Below are 24,398 nucleotides of genomic sequence, written 5' to 3' on the forward strand. Positions count from 1 at the left end.
GGTGTTAATCGACAAAAAACGCCAGAGCAAAACACTAGCAAAATCGCTAGTGTTTTGCGATCAGCAAGTGTGAATGGGCCCTTATAGGCACTTAGTCCTCTTTTCCACGGGCAGTTGAAAGGTGTGCTCAGCAAGCAGTTACCAGGAAGCAGTGAGCAGCTATCAGGCAGCAGCAAGCAGTTATGAGAATTTGAGAGGCATTTCACTGCCTATCAACTGCCCGGGAAAAAGAAGCCTCAGAATGGGGGAGCTATGATTAGGCATTAGGTGGAGGAATTTATTTTAGACACTAAGAGGCGGGGTTAGGAATGTGGGGGGGGGGGGGGTGCTTGGCCCAGTGCACACCAAAAACCTCTAGCAGATCCTCAAAACGCTAGAGGTTTTTGAAGCAGATTTCAGAGCGATTCTAGGCATGTTTAGAGACGTTTTTCTAAACATGCCTAGCGTTTTTTGGAGCGTTTTTGTGTAGCAGATTTGAAATATTGTTACAATACTGCTGTTACTGAACAGCTTCTGTAACAAAGACGCCTGGAAAACCGCTCTGTTCTAGCATTTTTCAGAGCTGTTTTCCACTTTCCTATACTTTAACATGGGGGGGGGGGGGGCTGTTAAGAACTTACAGGTGGAGGATTCAAGTGAGAATGGGTGCTAAAGTGACTTATATAAAGTAATGATTCTCAGAATAAGAGACAGCCACATGGGGAATATAAGACGGAGGGAAAGACAACTACATGGAGGGAAGTGACAGCTTCTGAATGGGCTGGGTGCTGACATGAACCTAGAGGTTAATCGGTCCCTGACTGTATTGCAGCTGCATGGGCCCGAGAGGGCATGGGGCCCCTGTGCTGCTGCAGGAACCTATGTCCGCTATGGCGTCAGTAGTATCCTGCAAATGAATCACATTTTCTGTTGATCTTTTCAGGCTGCTCACATGTTTCCACTCTGAAGCAGCCGGCTTTATATTGGCTGAAGGCCAGGAGACACTCCTGCAATTCACTGCTGAGAAAAAGGTTTGTTGTCTTCCAGATACTGAATATTTTTCACATTGAATGGCTGATTTAAAAAAAAAAGTTAAATCAGACAAAGGGTGAATTAAAACTGGGTAGCTCCAGTTTATAAATATATTGATATACAGTGGGAAGCTCCAGTTTATAAATATATTGATATACAGTGGGATGCGAAAGTTTGGGCAACCTTGTTAATCGTCATGATTTTCCTGTATAAATCGTTGGTTGTTACAATAAAAAATGTTAGTTAAATATATCATATAGGAGACACACACAGTGATATTTGAGAAGTGAAATGAAGTTAATTGGATTTACAGAAAGTGCGCAATAATTGTTTAAACGAAGGCAGGTGCATACATTTGGGCACTGTTGTCATTTTATTGATTCCAAAACCTTTAGAACTAATTATTGGAACTCAAATTGGGTTGGTAAGCTCAGTGACCCCTGACCTACATACACTGGTGAATCCAATTATGAGAAAGAGTATTTAAGGGAGTCAATTGTAAGCTTCCTTCCTCTTTTAATTTTCTCTGAAGAGTAGCAATATGGGGGTCTCAAAACAACTCTTAAATGACCTGAAGACAAAGATTGTTCACCATCATGGTTTAGGGGAAGGATACTGAAAGATGTCTCAGAGATTTCAGCTGTCTGTTTCTACAGTTAGGAACATATTGAGGAAATGACCACAGGCTCAGTTCAAGTTAAGGCTCGAAGTGGCAGACCAAGAAAAATCTTGGCAAGACAGAAGCGACAACTGGTGAGAACAGTCAGAGTCAATCCACAGACCAGCACCAAATACCTACAACATCATCTTGCTGTAGATGGAGTCACTGTGCATTATTCAACCATTCGGCACACTTTACACAAGGAGATGCTGTATGCGAGAGTGATGCCGATGAAGACTTTTCTCCACCCACAGCACAAACAGAGCCACTTGAGGTATGCTAGAGCACATTCGGACAAGCCAGCTTCATTTTGGAATAAGGTGCTGTGGACTGAGGAAACTAAAATTTAGTTAATTGGGCATAACAAGGGGTGTTATGCATGGAGGAAAAAGAACACAGCATTCCAAGAAAAACACCTGCTACCTACAGTAAAATATGGTAGTGGTTCCATCATGCTGTGGGGCTTTGTGTCCAGTGCAGGGACTGGGAATCTTGTCAAAGTTGAGTGACGCATGGATTCCACTCAGTATCAGCAGATTCTGGAGACCAATGTCCAGGAATCGGTGACAAAGCTGAAGCTGTGGGTTGGGTCTTTCAACAATACAACGACCCTAAAAACTGCTCAAAATCCACTAAGGCATTCATGCAGAGGAACAAGTACAACATTCTGGAATGGCCATCTCAGTCCCCAGACCTGAATATAATAGAAAATCTGTGGTGTTAAAAAGAGCTGTCCATGCTTGAAAGCCATCAAACCTGAATGAACTAGAGCAGTGGTCCCAAATACCTTCAACCAAAATCCAGACTCTCATTGGAACCTACAGGCTGTAACTTCTGCAAATGGAGGATCTACTAAATATTGATTTCATTTCTTTGCTGTGGTCCCAAATGTATGCACCTGCCTAATTTTGTTTAAACAATTATTGCACACTTTCTGTAATTCCAATAAACTTCATTTCACTTCTCAATTATCACTGTGTGTGTCTCCTATATGATATATTTAACTGACATTTTTTATCGTAACAACCAACGATTTATACAGGAAAATCATGAAGATTAACAAGGTTGCCCAAACTTTCGCATCCCACTGTAATAACATACCATATATTATCACAATATAGACCACTTTGTAATTTGAATAAATTATATTAAAGGCACCATGAACAGAGCTCACAAAATGCAATACAGAACTTACCTGCAGCATCCTCCAACCCCCTGAGCTTGTGAGGTCCCTCGCGTCTTCTGGGTTCCCTCCATTTTCCCGCTGGCGGCTCCGTTAGCTGCGCAACCCGGCCAGGAGTTGTGTGCAACTGTGACTGCGTGGCCCGTCCATGTGTCCATTTCGATTACACGCCTGTCGCGTGAGTTTTCTGCGCATGCATGGTTCTCAAAAGAATTAACCCTTTCTCGTGCAGAATGCTCACAAGGCGGGCGCGTGATCGAGACGGGTGCGTGGACAGGCCGCGCATGTGCAGTTGTGCATGACTCCCGGCTATGTCTCGCAGCTAACTGAGCCCCCAATGGGAGAACGGAGGGGACCCAGAAGATGCTGAGGGACCTCAAGGATACTGGACTCCGGAGGAAGCCTCAGGTAAGTTCAGTATTCCCTTTTTGAGCTCTGTTCAGGGTCCCTTTAAATGTTATATTTCATTTTCAGTTATAACTCTGAACTGCAAGTAGAGCAGTGAGCAGTCCAGGTTTCCATCTGCTGCTTACAAGCGCCATTCAGGTTCAATTTAAATGCAGCCGGTTGGCAGTGGTTGTAACTTAAAGAGAGCCAGAAGCAGCTTGAAAAAAAAAACATACTACCTGCTACATGCCGCCTCCCGGATGCGTCTCCACTGCTCCATGCCACGCCTCGTTCGTCCTCCGCAGCTGGTGTAAGGCCTGATCACTGGCCGATGAAATCAGAGATGGCCGCAACCTGGAAGTACTTCCTGGGTCGTGGCTTAGCTTCCGACTGGAGTAAGCTAGGGGAGGCGGGGAGCGAGTTGACAGAGGCGGGAGAGCCAGGCAATGGAAAAGGTAGGGAAGGCAATGCAGGGGAGGCAGAGGAGCACAGTGATTGACAACTGCCAGGTAAACAGAAGGCTAGCGACAATGATTGTCGCCAGCTTGTTGCTATTTTTCAAGGGGACTGCAGAGCCTGGGGGGACTGGCGGTGGCAATAGAATGACAGAGGCATGTCATTGTGCACAGAACATGCCTCTGTGTCCTATTATGTTTAAAAATCCGCCTCGGGTTCTATTTAACCTGTGCGGTGGCGTTACTCCACGGCAGAAGTCCACGTCCACACTCAAATGTCTCTCTGTGGGGTGGGGGAGCCTGATGACCGCTGGTACTGAGCACCAACAAGCACCCTGTGCACACAAACAGCTGACAACCTTCTGCTGCCCAAAGAAAGAGAACTTACTGATAAAACAAAGTCAAGATGAACTTGTTGGAAATCATCAGAGGAGTTTGGTGCACAGTACTTTAGGGCTGGTGCACTCTGTGGGCGATTGTGTGTAAGGCTTAGATCACACTGTGATTGCAGTGTGATCTAAGCCTTGCGGAAGCCTCCTCTCTGCTTATACCTAAGTCTTGAGAAAGCAGGAAGTCGCATTTCAGACATCCTGTGCATTACCTGTTCAGTAGGTGTACTGAAAAAGCTCATTAAATATGGAAAGACAGTTCAGCTCTGGGGGATTTTGCATTTTTCAGCAAAGCTTACCACTCTTAAGCTCCGTACACACGGGGGATTTCTGTCAAGCAGCAGGGAACACAATCCCTTTGGTGACAGTGCATTGCTGACACTACACAGACACGCTTCCAGGCTAGTGATGTAACATCTGCAAACAATGAGTATGGAGAATGGACTGCTGCTCATTTTTGCAGTGTATACAGTGGCAGGAGATAAGCTTATCTTGTAGAACAGAAGCAAAACTAGTAATATAAGTACACTTCATTATTGATCAGACTTTCATTTTAAATTATTTTAACCACACACATAGTTCAGTATAATTATTGTGAGGGCCTGATAGTGATGGTCACATCTAGTTACATAGTTACATAGTTATTTTGGTTGAAAAAAGACATACGTCCATCGAGTTCAACCAGTATAAAGTACAACACCAGCCTGCTCCCTCACATATCCCTGTTGATCCAGAGGAAGGCGAAAAAACCCTTACAAGGCATGGTCCAATTAGCCCCTAAAGGGAAAAATTCCTTCCCGACTCCAGATGGCAATCAGATAAAATCCCTGGATCAACATCATTAGGCATTACCTAGTAATTGTAGCCATGGATGTCTTTCAACGCAAGGAAAGCATCTAAGCCCCCTTTAAATGCAGGTATAGAGTTTGCCATAACGACTTCCTGTGGCAATGCATTCCACATCTTAATCACTCTTACTGTAAAGAACCCTTTCCTAAATAAATGGCTAAAACATTTTTCCTCCATGCGCAGATCATGTCCTCTAGTCCTTTGAGAAGGCCTAGGGACAAAAAGCTCATCCGCCAAGGTATTATATTGCCCTCTGATGTATTTATACATGTTAATTAGATCCCCTCTAAGGCGTCTTTTCTCTAGACTAAATAAACCCAGTTTATCTAACCTTTCTCGATAAGTGAGACCTTCCATCCCACGCATCAATTTTGTTGCTCGTCTCTGCACCTGCTCTAAAACTGCAATATCTTTTTTGTAATGTGGTGCCCAGAACTGAATTCCATATTCCAGATGTGGCCTTACTAGAGAGTTAAACAGGGGCAATATTATGCTAGCATCTCGAGTTTTTATTTCCCTTTTAATGCATCCCAAAATTTTGTTAGCTTTAGCTGCAGCTGCTTGGCATTGAGTACGATTATTTAACTTGTTGTCAATGAGTACTCCTAAGTCCTTCTCCAAGTTTGATGTCCCCAACTGTATCCCATTTATTTTGTATGGTGCTAGACCATTAGTACGTCCAAAATGCATGACCTTACATTTGTCAACATTGAATTTCATCTGCCATGTATGTGCCCATATAGCCATCCTATCCAGATCCTGTTGCAATATGACACTATCTTCCTGAGAGTTAATGATTCTGCACAATTTTGTATCATCTGCAAAAATAGCAACATTGCTCACTACTGCATCTACTAGGTCATTAATAAATACATTGAAGAGCACTGGACCCAGAACAGACCCCTGTGGGACCCCACTGCTAACAGTCTCCCATTTTGAGTATGATCCATTGACCACAACTCTTTGTTTTCTGTCCATTAGCCAGTTCCCTATCCATGAACACAGACTCTTCCCCAGTCCTTGCATCCTCAACTTTTGCACCAGACTTTTGTGGGGAACAGTGTCGAAGGCCTTTGCAAAGTCCAAGTATATCACATCTACAGCATTCCCAATATCCATGTTAGCATTCACTACCTCATAAAAGCTGAGCATGTTAGTCAAACAGGACCTGTCTTTAGTAAACCCATGTTGATGCTGAGAAATAAGATTATTTTCTACTATGAAGTCATGTATAGTATCTCTTAGTAACCCCTCAAATAGTTTGCATACAACTGATGTTAAACTTACAGGTCTATAATTTCCTGGATCAGATTTTTTGCCCTTCTTAAATAATGGGAAAACGTGGGCTGTACGCCAATCCACTGGGACTCTGCCAGTTGCAAGAGAGTCACAAAAGATAAGATAAAGGGGTTTATCTATAACTGAACTTAATTCCCTTAGGACCTGAGGATGCATGCCATCTGGGCCAGGTGCCTTGTCTATTTTTAATTTATTTAGTCTTGCCTTCACTTCTTCCTGCGTTAAGTATTTAATATTACAGTTAGAAGATTGAGACTCTTCCGCCTCTGTAGTTTGCAACAGTGCTGTTTCTTTTGTGAAGACAGAAGCAAAGAAAGCATTTAATAACTCTGCCTTACCTTGGTCATCCACCATTGAGTTCCCATCCTCATCCTTTAGGAGTCCTATACAGTCAACCTTTCTTTTTTTAGAGTTAATGTACTTGTAAAACTTTTTTGGGTTAGATTTGATATCCTTAGCGATTTGTTTTTCAGCTTCAATCTTTGCCTGCCTAATTTCTTTTTTACAATTTTTATTGCACTCCTTATAATTGCTTAGTGCAGCCTCGGTCCCCTCCTGTTTTAAGACCTTATAGGCATTCTTTTTCCTCTTCATTTTATCTTTAACCTTTCTATTCATCCATAGAGGCCTTTTTTTATTCCTAGACATTTTGTTTCCATATGGGATATACATACTACAGTATTGATTGAGTATAAGTTTAAAAGCTTGCCATTTCCCTTCAGTGTCTTCCCCTTGTAGTACATTATCCCAGTTCACCAAACTTAGTGCCTGCCTAATTTGAGTGAACTTTGCTTTTCTAAAGTTCATAGTTTTAGTGGTCCCGCTGCCCCGTGGCCTATCAGTCACCAGCTCAAACGTTATCATGTTGTGATCACTATTTCCCAAATGTTCTTGAACCTGCACATTTGATACATTATCTGGTCTATTAGAAATGATCAGATCCAGTAACGCATTCCCCCTAGTTGGTTCAGTTACCATTTGAGTCAAGTAATTGTCCTGTAGTGCTGCCAGAAATCTGCTGCTTTTACCAGAATGGGTAGCCTCAATACTCCAGTCAATGTCTGGAAAGTTGAAGTCGCCCATAATTATGACCTCATTTTTACCTGCAGCTTTTTCAATCTGCTGTAGTAATCGCAGTTCTGCAGCTTCATTAATAAGAGGTGGCCTGTAGCATACCCCAATAAGCAATTGGCAACTTTTATTTCCACCATGAATATTTACCCAAACGGACTCCACATCTTCGCAATCTTCCTCCATCTCATCGTTGAGGACAGCTGTAAGAGAATTCTTAACAAAGAGACAAACCCCTCCCCCTTTTTTCCCTGTTCTATCCCTCCTAAACACATTGTATCCTTTTAAATTAGCTATCCAGTCATGGCTTTCATCCATCCATGTCTCGGTTATTCCCACAATGTCATAGCCTTTGTCATTCAGAATGAACTCTAGTTCGTCTATTTTATTTGCAAGGCTCCGAGCATTGGTTACCATGCACTTTATATTTTTACCACCACATTTACCAATTTTGTTTACATGAAATTGGCTACTTGAATTTTTACCAACCTCCTTAATCTTTACACTGTCCCCACCCCCCTCTCCACCCTCCATAATGATAGGTTCCCACTGTCTTTTTACCTCATCTTGTCTATGTATTGAGACTTTATCCTCCCGCCTCCCCCCAGATCCTAGTTTAAAATCTCCTCCAACCGTTTAGCCATCTTCTCCCCCAAAGCAGCTGCACCCTCCCCATTAAGGTGCAGCCCATCCCTGCTGTAGAACCTGTAGCCGACTGCAAAGTCTGCCCAGTTCTCCAGGAACCCAAACCCTTCCTTCCTACACCAATTTCTCAGCCACTTATTTAACTCCCTAAGCTCCCTCTGTCTCTCAGTTGTAGCACGTGGCACTGGCAGTATTTCAGAAAACACCACCTTGGAGGTCCTTGCTTTAAGTTTATCTCCAAGTACCTGAAAATCATTTTTGAGGACCTTCCATCTCCCACTAACTTTGTCATTGGTGCCAATGTGTACCATGACAGCCGGGTCTTCCCCAGCCCCACCCAGTAATCTGTCAATTCTTTCCGCTACATGCCGAACCCGAGCACCCGGGAGGCAACAGACTGTACGGCATTCGCGGTTTCTTCGACAGATTACCCTATCTGTGCGCCTAATAATTGAATCCCCTACCACCAGTACCTGTCTAGCCTTAGCTGCACTCCTATTCCCTTTCTCGTTACAGCAGTCTGCCCCTTGGTTGCTAAGGAGCACATCCTGCTGCAGCATTGCTACTCCTGAATCATCCTCCCCAATATTACGCAAACAAGCATACTTATTAGTGAGGGACAACTCGGGACTAGCCTCCCTGCCACTTTTTCCCCTACCCCTTCTAACTGTGACCCAACTAGCGGCTGCCTCTGCTTCTTGGTCCGGCTGTACTCCACCCTCCTCATCTTCAACGGTTCCATCCAGTGTCTGGATCGTGAGATCCAAGCTCTTCTCCATGTTGTGTATGCTTCTCAGTGTTGCGAGATGCTTATTTAGCTCTGCGACTTCCGCCTCTAACTGAGCAACACGCACACACCCAGGGCAACAGTAAACACCCTCAATCCGCTGATCAAGGCATGCATACATGTTGCAGGATGTACACTGTACAGCATAGTCCAACATGATGACTTTTGTGTGGGGAAAAATTATTTAAAGTAAACTGTGGTGGTAAAAGATGAAATGGGAGAGTGAGTGTAGCTGGGGAGGAGGAAAGGGAGAGTAAGTGAAGTTGGGGAGTGAGTGAAGAGGGGGGGGGGAGAGGAGGAGGGGGAGGGGGGAGGAGGGGGAGGAGGAGGGGTGGAGGAGTGGAGGTGGAGTGAGTGAAGTTGGGGTGGAGTCCTCAAAATTTAAAGACTACACCACAACGTGCCTAGCACATTCTAACCAATGCAAAAAACCACAACATCTAGGAGAACTCATGGAGAGACATGTGATTTGTTAGATCACCTCATAGATTTGCAAAGCTCTGATTTGCTGCTATCACATCCTGCTTTAAAGGATACCCAAGGTGGCATGTGACATCACATTATGATATAGACATGGGTATGTACAGTCAGAGGCGGACATAGGCCCGTGCAGGCTGTGCAGTAGCACAGGGGCCCCTTGTCTTCTAGGGCCCATGCAATTGCACTAGTTAGGGCCTGATTATCCTTTAGGCTTTTCTCCATGTATTTTTATCTAAAAACTCCAGAGAAACAACGATAATAAGTTGTGCCCCAGTCATATACAAGTTTAAAATGTAAGCTACATTAATACAGTGCCTACAGAATGTGACCTAGGTTCATGTACTTTTATCTTATTGGCATTGTTTGGATTCAACCATGATCTGTTATGACCACGCCCACTCGCATGGGGCCCGTTTCATTTATTTTGCACAGGGACCCATCGTTGGCTTTGTCCGCCACTGTGTACAGTGCCTAGCACACAAATGACTATGCTGTGTTCCTTTTTTTCTTTCTCTGCCTGAAATAGTTAAATATCAGGTAAGTAAGTGGCTGACTCAGTCCTGACTCAGACAGGAAGTGACTACAGTGTGACCCTCACTGATGAGAAATTCCAACTATAAAACACTTTCCTAGCTGAAAATGGCTTCTGAGAGCAGGAAAGAGATAAAAAGGTTCAATAGTTCATATATTTTAGCTCTGGCATACTTCAATTAATGTGTCATTGAGCAAAAACAATAAAACAGTTTAAACTTAAAAAGTAGATTTAAACATAAAACTGTGGAATATCTTAAAAAGTCACTTTTAGGAGAAGGAAAATAGATACAATTGTTTATTTAATTTGTTTATTTTCACCTCGGGTGTCCTTTAACACATGATCATGAGTAGCCAATCAGAGACTTACATATCTATCACCAAACTGACCACATGCTTCTCCATGAGGTTCTCCTAGACATGACCTCATCACTAATGAGACATGAGGGTTGTTTGTGCCTGGCATTCTTCTCTACCCACAGTAATGGTAGCATGCATTTCAACCATTTCATCAGGAAGAATCTAAAGATGGCCATACATGATACAATCAAATCAATCGATTTTCCCATTTTTTTTTAACATCGATTGCATAAGAAATCGAAAATAATTTTAATCGAGGAAAAAAACAAGATTTTTCCATTTTTTTTTTTTAGAAACATCTGATGGAAAAATATAAAAACTGAAATTCTATGCGATCATTTGTGTATTTTTGGAAAAATCAATCATAAGTGTATGATATATTGGTTACATTTTTCTGATTGATCAAGCAAGTGGAAAAATGAATCATATTTCTCCGGTCAAAAAAACAAAAAACTACAAAATCGAATTGTGTATGACCACCTTAATGAACATCTTCTCTTGGGATTTATACTTACAAGAGGTCAATAGACTTGTGAATACCTTTTCCTCATAAAACTGAAGATGATTTTTAATTTTGAACTCAAATACAAATAAAATACAAAAGGGGCTAACTTGTAGGAGGTAGAAGACATTATTGCAAACATGCTTTTTTTTTCTTCAAATAACTAAAAAAAATATACAACTTTTACAAAGAAAAAAAAAATTAATAAAAACCAGCACCAAAATATTGGCCCATTTCACTGGCAAGACGTTTCAGTTCTTGGAAATCAACCTGACTTGGATCTTCTGGTTTATCCACATGGTCATCAAGCTCGAGATTGTCTTCTTCTAAATGATCCCCTATCCCCGCATTCAGCTGTCCATTTTTTGCTTCAGTGTCTTCAGTCTCTTCAGCTGCACGGGGAAAGTCAACAAATGCTAACTGGTCATCTTGACTTGGCCATGGAACAAGATCAGTATCATAGTACGTCAATTCCTCTTCTCTGCGGACAACTGGTTGGAAGGGAGAGTCATCCCTGTAGTTTGTGAAATCCACCACTTCATCAGGCTTCTCACAGGTGGACACGAGGTTTCTAAACATCGAAAGGGAAAACATTTGTCTAAAAACACTATGAACACAAACTGTCACAAAAAAGAGGGCTGCCTGTTTTTTTGGCCTAAGTGCACAGGCCAATCAGGCCTACAGTGAAGCATGGTGGTAGGAGTGTCATGGTTTGAAGCTGCAAGAGTTCTGCTGGCACTGGGGATCTACAGTTCATGGAGGGAACACAGAAGCAAAGCATGATCTCCTCCCTTTAGAAGCTGGTCCATAGTGTTGCATTCCAATATAAATAAACTCACCTCCACGATGACAATTGCCATGCTAAAGAAGCTGAGTGTAAAGGTGCTGGACTGGCCAAGCACAAAGCAGGCAATCTGGGCGCCTGCTAGCGCCAGAAGTTTGGACGCCTGTAGAAATATTGGCATTGAGACGGAATTTGGGTGCCTGATAAATAGCTATTTACGGCTCAATACCGTTAGGCATTGGGCACCCAAAGCACGGCTCACTGCTGTTAGGCATCAGGCAGGTAGTGTGTGTGTGTGTGTATGTGTGGGGGGTTAGGGGTCAGGCAGGTAGTGTGTGATGGGGGGGGTAGTGTTAGGAGTCAGGCAGGTAGTTTGTGCAGGGGGGATTAGTGTTAGGAGTCAGGCAGGTAGTGTTTGATGGGGGGGGGGGGTTAGTAGAGTCAGGCAGGTAGTGTGTGCAGGAAGGGTTAGGGTTAGGAGTCAGGCAGGTAGTGTGTGCAGGGGAGTTAGGGTTAGGAGTCAGACAGGTAGTGTGTGCAGGGGGGGTTAGGGTTAGGAGTCATGCAGGTAGTGTGTGCAGGGGGGTTAGGAGTCGAGCAGGTAGTGTGTGCAGGGGGGGTTAGGGTTAGGAGTCATGCAGGTAGTGTGTGCAGCGGGGTTAGGAGTCGGGCAGGTAGTGTGTGCGGGGGGGGTTAGTAGGGTTACGAGTCAGGCAGGTAGTGTGTGCAGCGGGGTCTAGGAGTCAGGCAGGTAGTGTGTGCAGGGGGGTTAGGTGTCAGGCAGGTAGTGTGTGTGTGGGGGGGGGGGTTAGGAGTCAGGCAGGTAGTGTGTGCACAGCAGGGGATTAGGGTTAGGAGTCAGGCAGGTAGTGTGTGCAGGGGGGGTTAGGAGTCAGGCATGTATTGTGTGCAGGGGGGGTTAGGAGTCAGGCAGGTAGTGTGTGCAGGGGGGGTTAGGAGTCAGGCAGGTAGTGTGTGCAGGGGGGGTTAGGAGTCAGGCAGGTAGTGGGTGCAGGGGGGGTTAGGAGTCAGGCAGGTAGTGTGTGCAGGGGGGGGGGGTTAGGAGTCTGGCAGGTAGTGTGTGTGGGGGGGGGGGGTTAGGAGTCGGGCAGGTAGTGTGTTCAGGGTGGGTTAGGGTTAGGAGTCAGGCAGGTAGTGTGTGAGGGGGGGGGGGGGGTAAGAGTCAGGCAGGCAGTGTGTGCAGGGGGGGGGGGGGGTAAGAGTCAGGCAGGCAGTGTGTGCAGGGGGGGGGGGGGTAGGAGTCGGGCAGGTAGTGTGTTCAGGGTGGGTTTGGGTTAGGAGTCAGGCAGGTAGTGTGTGCAGGATGGGGGGGGGGGGGTTAGGAGTCAGGCAGGTAGTGTGTGCAGGGGGGGGGGTTAGGAGTCAGTCAGGTAGTGTGTGTGTGGTGGGGGGGCTTAGGAGTCGGGCAGGTAGGTAGTGTGTGTGTGTGTGAGGGGGGGATTAGGAGTCAGGCAGGTAGTGTATACGGCAGGGGTTTAGGGTTAGTTGTCAGGCAGGTAGTGTGTGCAGGGGGGGTAGGCGTCAGGGGGGGGGGGATTCTGATTGAGAGTGGGGTTAGGTTTGGCGATGGTAAAATATTGATATTTAATACCAATATTTTACACTTTAATAGTAAAATATTGGTTTAAAATACCCATATTTTACAATCGGCATTACTGGGCGCCCACATGTCTGTGTCCCTTTATTTGATGTACGCGGCCAAGCATGTCTCCGGACCTGAACCATATTGAGCGTCTGTGGGGCATCCTCAAGCGGAAGGTGGAGGAGCACAAGGTCTCTACCATCCACCAGCTTTCTCATGGAGGAATGGAAGAGCACTGCTATCCTGACAGTAACATTGTCACACACTACCTGCCTGACTCCTAACCCTACTAACATTGTTTTAATGTATGCATGGAATTATTAGTGTACCATTTCAGTGTTTCAATAAACTTATATTTGTTGATAAAAAAAAAACATAATGCTGCCTGAAATTGTTCATTGATGCGGTTACTGAGTGAAATGGATATGTAAAGATATGTCATGCCCCTCCTTACCCTTTACTAGAGCACACCAGCCCCTCGGCACAGGGACAATATGTCAGGGCGCTGTAATCAGCTCCAGCAGTGAGTAACTCCAGCAGGCTGCTGCTCTGGCTGTAGCACTGCTCTCCTTCAGATGGAAGCGGAACGCACACTGGGAATGGATGCACTGTCAAAAGAGAAACAGTGGCCTGTGTTACACACAAACATTATAATATGTTACCACATTTATTATGTACAATTCGGTTTTTTTTCAGTTAGCCTTGGATAGTAATATCCCTGTATATACAGGAACACAAAGTTATAGTTCAAGAAGGCTTAGAATCCTTCTCATTATGCATACCTTCCATTGTTTACATAGAAAAAAGGACACTTAAGCCACGCCCCTTTCACACCCATAAACACGCCCCAGGCGCACCCCTAGTCACGCATACTATAAAGATTTCATAAGAAAAATATGTTGTATCATAATTCAAAACACACTGGTCCCTTCTATCCTGGTTAATTTTTCTTCTTATGCACATTTAAAGTGACACTGAAGCGAAAAAAAACTTAGAGACTCTGTAATGAAAAAAAGTTCCTCTGGGGGGTACTCACCTCGGTAGGGGGAAGCCTCTGGATCCTATTGAGGCTTCTCCTGTCCTCCTCTGTCCCACGGTGGTCTAGCTGCAGCCCATTGAATGCACAGCCGACAATTTGTCAGGCTGTGCAATATTTACCTTACCCTGTTCCAGCGGGGGGCTCTCTTGCAGCTCTCCACTCGGTAATAAGCTGAAATAGCCGATCTCAGTCGGGTCCGCTCTACTGCACAAGCGCAGGAGACTTGCACCTGGGCAGTAGAGCGGACCCAACTGGGATCGGCTATTTCCACCTATTTCTGAGTGGAGAGCCGCTACTGCGCCTGCGCTGGACCCGGGAAGGTAAATATTTACATCCCCGCCGTTCGTGGAGCTCTATCGCTGCTGCCGTGGGACAAAGGAGGACGGGGAAAGCCTCGATAGGATCCCCCTCCCGAGGTGAGTACCCCTCCCCGGGGCATTTTTTATCATTACAGATCCTCTTTAAGATATACTTAAAGGGGCATTACAGCGAAAAACTGTAAAATGTAAAATATGGGCAAACAGATACAAATAAGAAGTACATTTTTTCCAGAGTAAAATGAGCCATAAATTACTTTTCTCCTATGTTGCTTTCATTTTCAGTAGGTAGTAGAAATCTCACAGAAGTGACAGGTTTTGGACTAGTCCATTTCTTCACTGAGGCGCTACACCTGCTAATGCCGAAATTCTGTTTTGTCCCCACGTTTATTGCCTGATGAAGCGGGCTGGGCCTGCGAAACGCGTTGCACTTTTTTGGGGTACTATTTAATAAATGTGATTGCTACTATTCAGACAGTCTTTCGTGTCTGCTTTATGGAGGTAAGTCCACCACTTCCTCCCAGCAAATTTTACTACTAATGTTCTTTTAATTATCTGTAGGAGAACAGAGGCGCCAGCAGGATAAAAGCGCATAAAAACTTTAAAATTTGCTCTTTTGCATAGATAACAACTGAAGTTTCTTAACTCTTCCTATACTGGAAACAATATGAGTATCATTTCTTTGATACCAATGCTCTATTTCTTAAGGTGCGTACACACGTTGGACTGACACAAGCTACCAGTCGTCAGACCCGCCTGCGGGGCAGACGTTCTGACAACAGTTTCCGCGCGTGTACAGTCTGTTGGCCGACTGATAAGGCTGGTTTTGACTGATCGCTCGGCAGTGATGCATTGTGGGACAACTCATAAGGTCACTTCAGCCTAAATAATCGCAAATACTTTCTGTTCTAAGAAGGCAAGTTTCTGTTTTGCATGTATCTTGGAGTGTCTCTTATAAGGAAAGTGAGATTTTTATCCTGTCACAGAGGTCCAGTAATGGCAGCATCTCTTCTCCTTTTAGATGATCCTCCCAGTTACCCTCAGCAGCCCAGTTCCTGTTCTGAGGAGCAAATGCTTGATCATGCTTTCCACGTGTGTGATTCGGATGGAGTTGGTAAGGCATTGTCTCATGAACTGAACTGATAACTCTTTAGCGATTTCCAAGATTCCCCCCACTGTATAGTGCAAACTGAGAATATTTTTATCTAAAGCAAAAATTGGAATAAAAAATACTCTAGTAGCGGGAAGTCTCTAGATAGGCCAGAGGCTTCCTCAGTTCACCAACAGCCCACAGTTCCAGCACTAAACAGATTGGACAAGAGCTTGTCATGCCTGCGCTCCTGCCGTGTACTTGCTTATTGAGTAAGGTCTGTGCATGCCCAGTACTCACATTCAGCATGAACATGAGAGCAGTTCTGTGCAGTTATCCTGTATGAGGTCAGTAATTACATAGTTGCGCAATACCTCCCAACTTTTTGAGATGAGAAGAAAGAGGGACACTTAAAGACACGCCCTTGCCACACCTCTAATAACGCCCCCACCACACCCTTAGTAGTTTTTCGCCTGCGCAGTACAGCCCGGAAGACATCCGATGACGTCAGCACGCCCACGTGGAACGCATAAGAGCCGTCGTTGGAGCGCAGAAAAGCCCGACCTGGCCAGGCCCGGCTGCCAGGTCGGGCTCTTCTGCGCTCCAACGACGGGCTCTTCTGCGTTCCACGTGGGCGCGCTGACGTCATCGGACGTCCTCCAGGCTGTACTGCGCAGGCCACCGGGAGCCTGCGGAGCGGCGGCGAGGGCACCTCCTGCCTGCCACAGGCTGGAGGAAGCCCCAGGTAAGTGGATATGGATTTTTAATTTTTTTTCCCACTCCCTGAACCTTCCCTTTAAGTCCATTTTCATTGACCATATCTACAAGAGAGTATGAAAAATATCCCCATTTGGACACAGACAACAATTCCATCAGGTGCTTCATCCAGAACTAGAGAAAAATATGCCATACATAGTTTCACTGGCTCCTTACCAAGTGATCACAGAACGGCCACATTAAAAGACCACTATTGCGAAAATGTTAAAATTTAAAATACATGTAAACACATACAATTAAGAAGTACGTTTCTTCCAGAGTAAAATGAGCTGTAAATTACTTTTCTCCTATGTTGCTGTCTCTTACAGTAGCTAGTAGAGATCTGACAGAACCGACAGGTTTTGGACTAGCCCATCTCCTCATGGGGAGCCAACAGGATAAAAATCACTAAAATTCTTAAAATTGCTTAGGAGGCAGCGGTGGACTTACCTCCCGGAACAGACACTAGGACTGTCAATTTTAAATAAACATCAATTTATTGGCATACTCCAAAACAAGGTTGCAACGCATTTTGCAGGTTTAACCCCGCTTCTTCAGGCAAATAACAGGAGGAGTATATGGCAGCAATAGGTCAGGCACACGCAGAGCGCCTCCGCCTAGCAAGCAGGAGATGTGCACGCAGCGTGAGCGCAATCTCCTGCAAGAGCGAGCCCCAGGACTTTACGCCGATCGGCGTTAGGCGGTCCTGGGACTGCCACTGCGGCCACGCCCATCGGCGTGACATCTGCTGCATAGCGCTGAGGGGGAATACCTGCCGTGGAGCGCTCCGACCTGCGAAGGCCTAAGTTCTCTGAGTAGGAACAAGGCCCGGCTCCTCTCGGGGTGGTAGAGCATTCTCAGGGGTAGTATCCGATGCCGCACCATTGGGAGCGGGTGATTTGCTAGTGAAGGAAGTGTAGGGATTACACACCATTCTACATCTCTTGGACTCAGAGGCTTCGATGGTCGCTGCTGAACATCTCCAGAATTGTCCGTCATGGGACGATTCTCTGAGAGACAGGGCCTGAGCATGTTGCGATGTAATCTTCGAATCGGTCCAGTAAAGTTTTCCTCTTGCACGTCGTAGACTGGGCCTTCCGGATACACCTGCCTCTATACAGTATATGGCTGTGGTTCCCAGCGGTCATCCAATTTATCTGTTAGCCGTTTGGCACGCACCATTACTCTGTCACCCGGCGTCAAGGGTGTAGTCTGCACTGGTTGGTGATCCCTAGTGGGTAGTTGTTGCAACTTCTCATTGACCAGCCGATGTACAGTTCTCAGTTTGTCCTGGTGCTCCTGCACCCATGAGTCAACTGTCCTAGAGAACTCTTCCGACAGTGGACCCAGATTCATTTCAGCAACTTCCTGTCCTGGGTGGCCAAACAGCAGCATATGTGGAGTATAGCAAGTAGTGTTATGAACACGATTATTGTATGCCCATAGTAGTTCAGGCAAATACTCGGGCCATCGCAGCTTCTTTTCTTTTTCCAGAGTGCGAAGCATCTGTAGAAGCGTCCTGTTGAACCTTTCACAGGCTCCATTTCCCTGTGGGTGACATGGCTTCATTCTTGACTTCTCCATCCCATACAACCGACACAGCTGCTCCATCAACTTCCCTTGGAAGCACGCTCCTTGATCGGAATGAAACCGCTTCGGGCATCCATACACCTGTATGAAGTGTTGGCACACTGCACGGACAGCTGACTCTGCCGTCTGGTCACGGGTGGGTACCGCCACAGCGAACTTTGTAAAGTGATCAGTCATCACAAGGCAATATTGGTGTCCACTCACTGACTGGCCTATCAAGATGTAATCAATCATTAAGATTTCCAGTGGCGCAGATGTTTTAATAACTTGACTTAGTGCTCTCTGTTCAGGAGGTTTCGCCAGCTCACATGTTCAACACTTCTGACACACTTCACGGACAATCTGCTCCAACTGCGGACAGTACACGAATCTCTGTACCCACTTGTATGTCTTCTCCATGCCAAAGTGGGCACCCTTCTCATGTCCCTCAAGGGCCACTTTAAGGGCCAGGTTGCCTGGTATCACCATCTGCCACCAAGGTCAGTAGGTAGAAACACCCTCCAGTACATTATTCTATTTCGGATTTGCAGCCGACAGCCAGAGATGCTCGGATGTGCCTCATCCACGAATTCGGCAATCCGCGCGGTTGCAAAAAAAAAATCCGCATTCGGCCCCGCCGCATGCGGATTTTCGTTCGCATCCACGCAACCACGCGAATTTTCTGCCGTGAATGGCGTAATCACGTGTGGATTCCTGCCCGGAGGCGGATTTTCTTTTAACGTTAATAACAAAGCCCCCATACATGCTACAATCCCCCAAATTGCATGGATTATCGAGGTGATAAGGGGCAACATAACTTCAACATAAAAAATTCCCCAAAATTATTTTTTTCTAGAGAAAATGGATTTTAAAGTGAAATCAACACTTTAAATGGGGCTATTAATTGGTAATAAGTGGTTTTAAAAAGGGATATACGCGTTAAGCAGTCAAAGAGGTGAAGGCGAGTTCCAATGGCACTTGGCGGCGAAGGTACCGCTGGAGGAGAATGAGTGGCTGACGCCAAAAAGGCCCCAGAGAGGTTTTTGTAATTTTTTTTGTTTTTTTTGCAGCATTTAGCAATGACATCGCAGCAGAGTTGTCAGTGGACACGGGCAGTGTGAACGCAGAGTGCAGTGGTGGTAGCGACTGAGTCAGGAGAAGGACCGGTCAGTTCAGCAGCACAGAAGGACCACGGCAACATACTGGTAGTAGTAGTAGCAGCACAGCGTCATAGTGCTGGCCAAAAAATTAAATGCACCCGGTGACCCAGGCAGTGTGAACGCAGACAGAGTACATTGGTGGAAGCGACTGAGTCAGGAGGAGGAGGACAATGCGGGCGGTCAGTTTAGCAGCAGTAAGCACAGAAGGACCATGGCAACATACTGGTGGTAGTAGTAGTAGCACAGTGTCATAGTGCTGGCCAAAAAATTAAATGCACCCGGTGACCCGGGCAGTGTGAACGCAGACAGAGTGCATTGGTGGTACCGTGGTAGCGACTGAGTCAGGAGGAGGAGGAGGACAAAGCGGGCGTTCAGTTCAGCAGCAGCAGCAGTACAGAAGGACCATGGCAACATACTGGTGGTAGTAGCAGCACAGCATCATAGTGCTGGCCAAAAAATTAAATGCACCCAGTGACCCGGGCAGTGTGAACGCAGAGTGCAGCAGCGGGAGTGGTGCTCACAGTAGAGGTCTGGGAGGAAGTCATGATGTCCATGAGTATGTCAGGTTCCATTTGCTCAACCACCACACGGGGACCAGAAACTTTAAAATATTTGGACAATGGCGTCCGCTGACTCGGCCCAGGCTTTGCTGCCCCCCTTTCTGCTGCATCACGACCACGTACAGCTGGGCGTCCTCTCCCTGGACGTGGAGCAGTCCCAGAAGTGGCTGAGGCAATTGAACTCCCTTTCCTCTCACCCCGCGAAACCCTGCCAGACATGTTGCTAGTAATGAATCACTGGATGCAGTGGGCACAGTCAGGGCCGGGCCGAGGCATAGGCTGGAGAGGCTCCAGCCTCAGGGCGCAGTGTAGGAGGGGGCGCAGAATTCATTCAGCTGTCATTCCTAATTATGTTTGAAGCAGAAATAAATAATAAAAGGGGATACATGGCAGTGACTGCAAGCCATATAACTAGATATTAAGGTGTTGGGGAGGTTGTGGGCCCTGTGGCGCCTCTTAGTGTAATAGCAATCAGTGTGTGACAGCTGGGGTGGGAGGGATGGAGGGGCGCACTTTGGTGTCTCAGCCTTGGGTGCTGGAGGACCTTGTCCCGGCTCTGGGCACAGTACAAGGTCACTGAAGGATGCACCAGGCACAGTACAACGGCACTGAAGGATGCAGTGGGCACAGTACAAGGTCACTGAAGGATGCAGTGGGCACAGCAGTGGGCACTGGATATACAACTAGGTCACTGAAGGATGCAGTGGGCACAGTACAAGGTCACTGAAGGATGCAGTGGGCACAGCAGTGGGCACTGGATATACAACTAGGTCACTGAAGCATGCAGTGGGCACAGTACAAGGTCACTGAAGGATGCAGTGGTCACAGTACAAGGTCACTGAAGGATGCAGTGGGCACAGCAGTGGGCACTGGATATACAACTATGTCACTGAAGGATGCAGTGGGCACAGTACAAGGTCACTGAAGGATGCAGTGGGCACAGTACAAGGTCACTGAAGGATGCAGTGGGCACAGCAGTGGGCACTGGATATACAACTAGGTCACTGAAGGATGCAGTGGGCACAGTACAAGGTCACTGAAGGATGCAGTGGGCACAGTACAAGGTCACTGAAGGATGCAGTGGGCACAGCAGTGGGCACTGGATATACAACTAGGTCACTGAAGGATGCAGTGGGCACTGGATATACAACTAGGTCACTGAAGGATGCAGTGGGCACAGTACAAGGTCACTGAAGGATGCAGTGGGCACAGCAGTGGGCACTGGATATACAACTAGGTCACTGAAGGATGCAGTGGGCACAGTACAAGGTCACTGAAGGATGCAGTGGGCACAGCAGTGGGCACTGGATATACAACTAGGTCACTGAAGGATGCAGTGGGCACTGGATATACAACTAGGTCACTGAAGGATGCAGTGGGCACAGTACAAGGTCACTGAAGGATGCAGTGGGCACAGCAGTGGGCACTGGATATACAACTAGGTCACTGAAGGATGCAGTGGGCACAGTACAAGGTCACTGAAGGATGCAGTGGGCACAGCAGTGGGCACTGGATATACAACTAGGTCACTGAAGGATGCAGTGGGCACAGTACAAGGTCACTGAAGGATGCAGTGGGCACAGCAGTGGGCACTGGATATACAACTAGGTCACTGAAGGATGCATTGGGCACACAAGGATGTCACACTGTGTAATGAGATGCTCATATGCCAGCGAGCGAGCAGTGGGCACTGGGCATGGCACAAGGTCACTGACAGAATGAATGAACAGCGCTGGCAGAGAGTGGCGGCGCCGGCGGTGTGACTGGCTGCCTGCAAATAGTACAAGTGTATAACTGTCACTGGAATATGCAAGTGAACACTGCAGCTGCACTAACCTGCCTGCCTGCACTACACACAGATAATCCCCACTCCCACTACACTGACTACACTGCAGCACTGAACCTGCCTGCACTACACACAGTTAAATAATCACTAGACTCCCACACTCCCACTACACTACACTGACTACAACTAACTACAGCAATCACTCACTGACTAGCTAACTGTGTACAGTATAAGAGCAGTGTTAGCAAAAAAAAACGCTTTGTTTTTAACACAATAAATGCACTTGCTCAAACAACAATGGCCTGGAGATAATCCTCTCAGCACCACAGTCTAGCAAGGACAGAGCTTTTCCATCATGGCCGCCGCTTTATATTCAGGAGGGGAGGGCATAGCTCCCCTCCTGCGATTGGTTGCTAGGGCCTGGCTGGGGCACTCTGATTGGCCTGCAATGTGTCACTTCCGCATAGTTTAACGCATTTCCGCAAACCACGACTTCAGCACCGGGTTTCACGAGCGTGAATGCGGATTTCTGTCCGCATTCACGTGAAGCCGAAGTAGATTTTCGTGGTTGAAAATCTATTCACGGCTTAGCGTGTCCGAGGCGGAATGCGTCAAAATGGTCGTGAATCCACGCGTAAGCGTGATCACGACCTGGCGGTGAGCACCACTGGCAGCCGATCCCACTGTTGCAATAGCTTCCATCCATCTGAGGACAAGCTACTTCGCTCTTCCATTTTGGGCCATATCCCTATCTTCACCCAATGTTTGATCTTCTTTAATTCAGGATCATCGCCTTGCACCTGAGCCCATTCTTCCTCAGTTTTTCCCAGCAACACCATGTTATGTATAGCCACCCCACTTGAGCTTGCCACGGGTGGCTGCTGTGGCACTTGGCCCAGATCGGGTATCTCAGTCCCTTCATCTTCCTCATCCACCTCATCTGTTGGGACTTCCCAGGCGACTCTGGACAGGGCATCTGCATTTGCGTTATCCTTACTGGCACGGTACTTGATGGTATAATCAAACTTCGCCAGCCTTGCCATCCATCTCTGTTCCAAGGCACCCAGCTTTGCATTCTGCAGGTGAGCCAAAGGGTTATTGTCTGTCCTTACTACGACCTCTGCTCCAGTGACATACCCTGAGAACTTTTCAGTCATTGCCCAGACCAACGCCAACAGTTCGAGTTTGAAGGAGCTGTAATTTTCCGGATTGTGCTCAGAGTCCCGTAGGGATCGACTAGCGTATGCAATGACTCATTCTTCTCCATCTTGTTCTTGGGCCAGTACCGCTCCTAATCCATGCACACTTCCATCCGTGTAGAGTGTAAATGGTTTGTCATACTTGGCATATGCCAGGATGGGGGCACTGATCAGGGCTCTCTTCAACTCATCAAAAGCCTGCTGCTGCTGCAACAACCCCCATGATATGGGTCGTGTCTTCGGACCCTGGGCGGTCCCTCTCAAGAGCTCGTGTAGTGGTCTGGCGATCTTTGCAAAGCCTTTTATAAATCTTCGATAATATCCAGCCAATCCAAGGAACGCCTTCACTTCCCGAAGTGTCTTAGGCTGCGGCCACTTACTCACTGCCTCTATCTTACTCTCTGCAGGACAAACTCCCTCAGCTGATACAACGTGTCCCAGATACTCTAGGCTTGTTTGAAAGAGATGACACTTCCTCGGTTTAATCTTGAGACCATGGGCACGGAGTCTACTTAACACTTGCCGCAATCTTCTCAAATGTTCTTCAAACGTTGGAGCATGGACTATTACGTCATCCAGGTGAATCAGAATTGACTCAAAGTTCAGTTCACCCAGACAGTAATCCATTAGGCGTTGGAATGTACCCGGAGCATTAGTTAGCCCGAAAGGCATTCTGTTGAACTCATACAACCCCATAGGTAAGATGAAGGCTGTCTTCTGTCCATCCTTCTCTGCCACAGGTACTTACCAGAAGCCACTTGCCAAGTCCAAGGTTGAGAAATACTTGGCCCGCTGTAGTGCCATTAGGGACTCTTCAATCCTTGGCAGGGGAAAAGCATAATTTACCATGGCAGCGTTTAACTTTCGGTAGTCCATGCAGAACCTCAAGGACCCATCCTTCTTCCGCACCAAGACCGCGGGCGCTGCCCATGGGCTCTGGCTCTCTCTGACTACTCCACTATGTAACATCTGAGACAGCATTGTGTTCACCTCTTGGTAGAGAGTGGGCGGAATCTGGCGGTACCTTTCTCGAATCGGGGGAGTATCCCCAGTCGTCGGTATTTCATGTTCTATAGCTGTGGTACAGCCAAAGTCCTCTTCACACCGGGAAAAAGTGGATTGAAACTCCCATACTACTGCTTCAGTCTTCACCAACTGATCAGGGGTGAATTGATCGGCGTCTATCTTCATTTGCTCCAAGATCCGCCTGCCATTCCACTGAGGCGTGGGTTCTTCCACTAAGTTTTGGTCCACTGCCAGGGTCCAGACATCATTCTCAATGGCCCCGTAGGGCAAATTGTCTACCTGTCAGTGGTTCTCCTTGCAGAACATGCAGCTCAGCCACTTTCTCTCCAGCATGGAAAGTAACTTCATAGTCGTGTATGTTGACACACCGGACTTACACATGGCCATCCATTACTGTCACAATGGTTCTGGCAATCACTGGGCTCCGTCCAGCTTCTGACACACCCAGTGGCTCTATGAGCACTCCTATCCCATTCAATTTCCGCCACCATTCAACAGGCATTCGTATCATTTTCTCCTGACGCGGGGGTACGATACAGGCTCCTCCATATGGGTGCATACACTGCTCCCACCGGGTTATCTTCAGGGGTGCTTTTGCAGATACCGCAGGTCCGGATCAGCCTCTGGAATACCCTCTGGGTAGGCTTGTGGGAAGTCATTTTCTTCCAGTAACTTGGCCCCTCCTTTGCATACATGAGCTGGTCTAGCCCTCTTAGGACATTCATCCCCAATACCACGGGAGATCCACACCGAGCCGGATTCTCTACCAGCACCACTCCCTTCCTGCCGACATCCTCTCCACAAAGCTTCATCCGCATCCAAGCCACTCCGAACACTGTTATATCAGTCTGATTTACCGCCGTCAGCTTAATCACAGTGCCCTTGTCAGGTTTCAACAG

General features: G+C 46.7%; 2 protein-coding genes across 5 annotated transcripts in view; one reads left to right on the forward strand and one right to left on the reverse strand.

Annotated features, from left to right (window-relative positions):
- The window catches only part of LOC137521654 (transcriptional enhancer factor TEF-1-like), a 248,741-nt gene that overhangs the window by 2,692 nt on the left and 221,651 nt on the right, over positions 1-24,398 (forward strand). For all 3 annotated transcript variants that reach the window (XM_068241185.1, XM_068241186.1, XM_068241187.1), the window contains exons 2-3: positions 923-1,010; positions 15,375-15,467. The gene's annotated coding sequence lies outside the window, so the exon portion shown is untranslated. The remainder of the gene's footprint in view (positions 1-922; positions 1,011-15,374; positions 15,468-24,398) is intronic.
- LOC137521655 (dickkopf-related protein 3-like) overlaps positions 10,694-24,398 on the reverse strand; it is a 54,088-nt gene continuing 40,383 nt past the window's right edge. For both annotated transcript variants that reach the window (XM_068241195.1, XM_068241194.1), the window contains exons 4-5: positions 13,452-13,605; positions 10,694-11,181 (exon numbers count right to left, since the gene is read on the reverse strand). In XM_068241195.1, the coding sequence (XP_068097296.1) occupies positions 10,812-11,181; positions 13,452-13,605 (524 nt within the window). In that variant the 3' untranslated portion in view covers positions 10,694-10,811. The remainder of the gene's footprint in view (positions 11,182-13,451; positions 13,606-24,398) is intronic.

The sequence above is a fragment of the Hyperolius riggenbachi genome, chromosome 6, assembly GCF_040937935.1.
Source record: "Hyperolius riggenbachi isolate aHypRig1 chromosome 6, aHypRig1.pri, whole genome shotgun sequence".
NCBI classification, from domain to species: Eukaryota; Metazoa; Chordata; class Amphibia; order Anura; family Hyperoliidae; genus Hyperolius; species Hyperolius riggenbachi.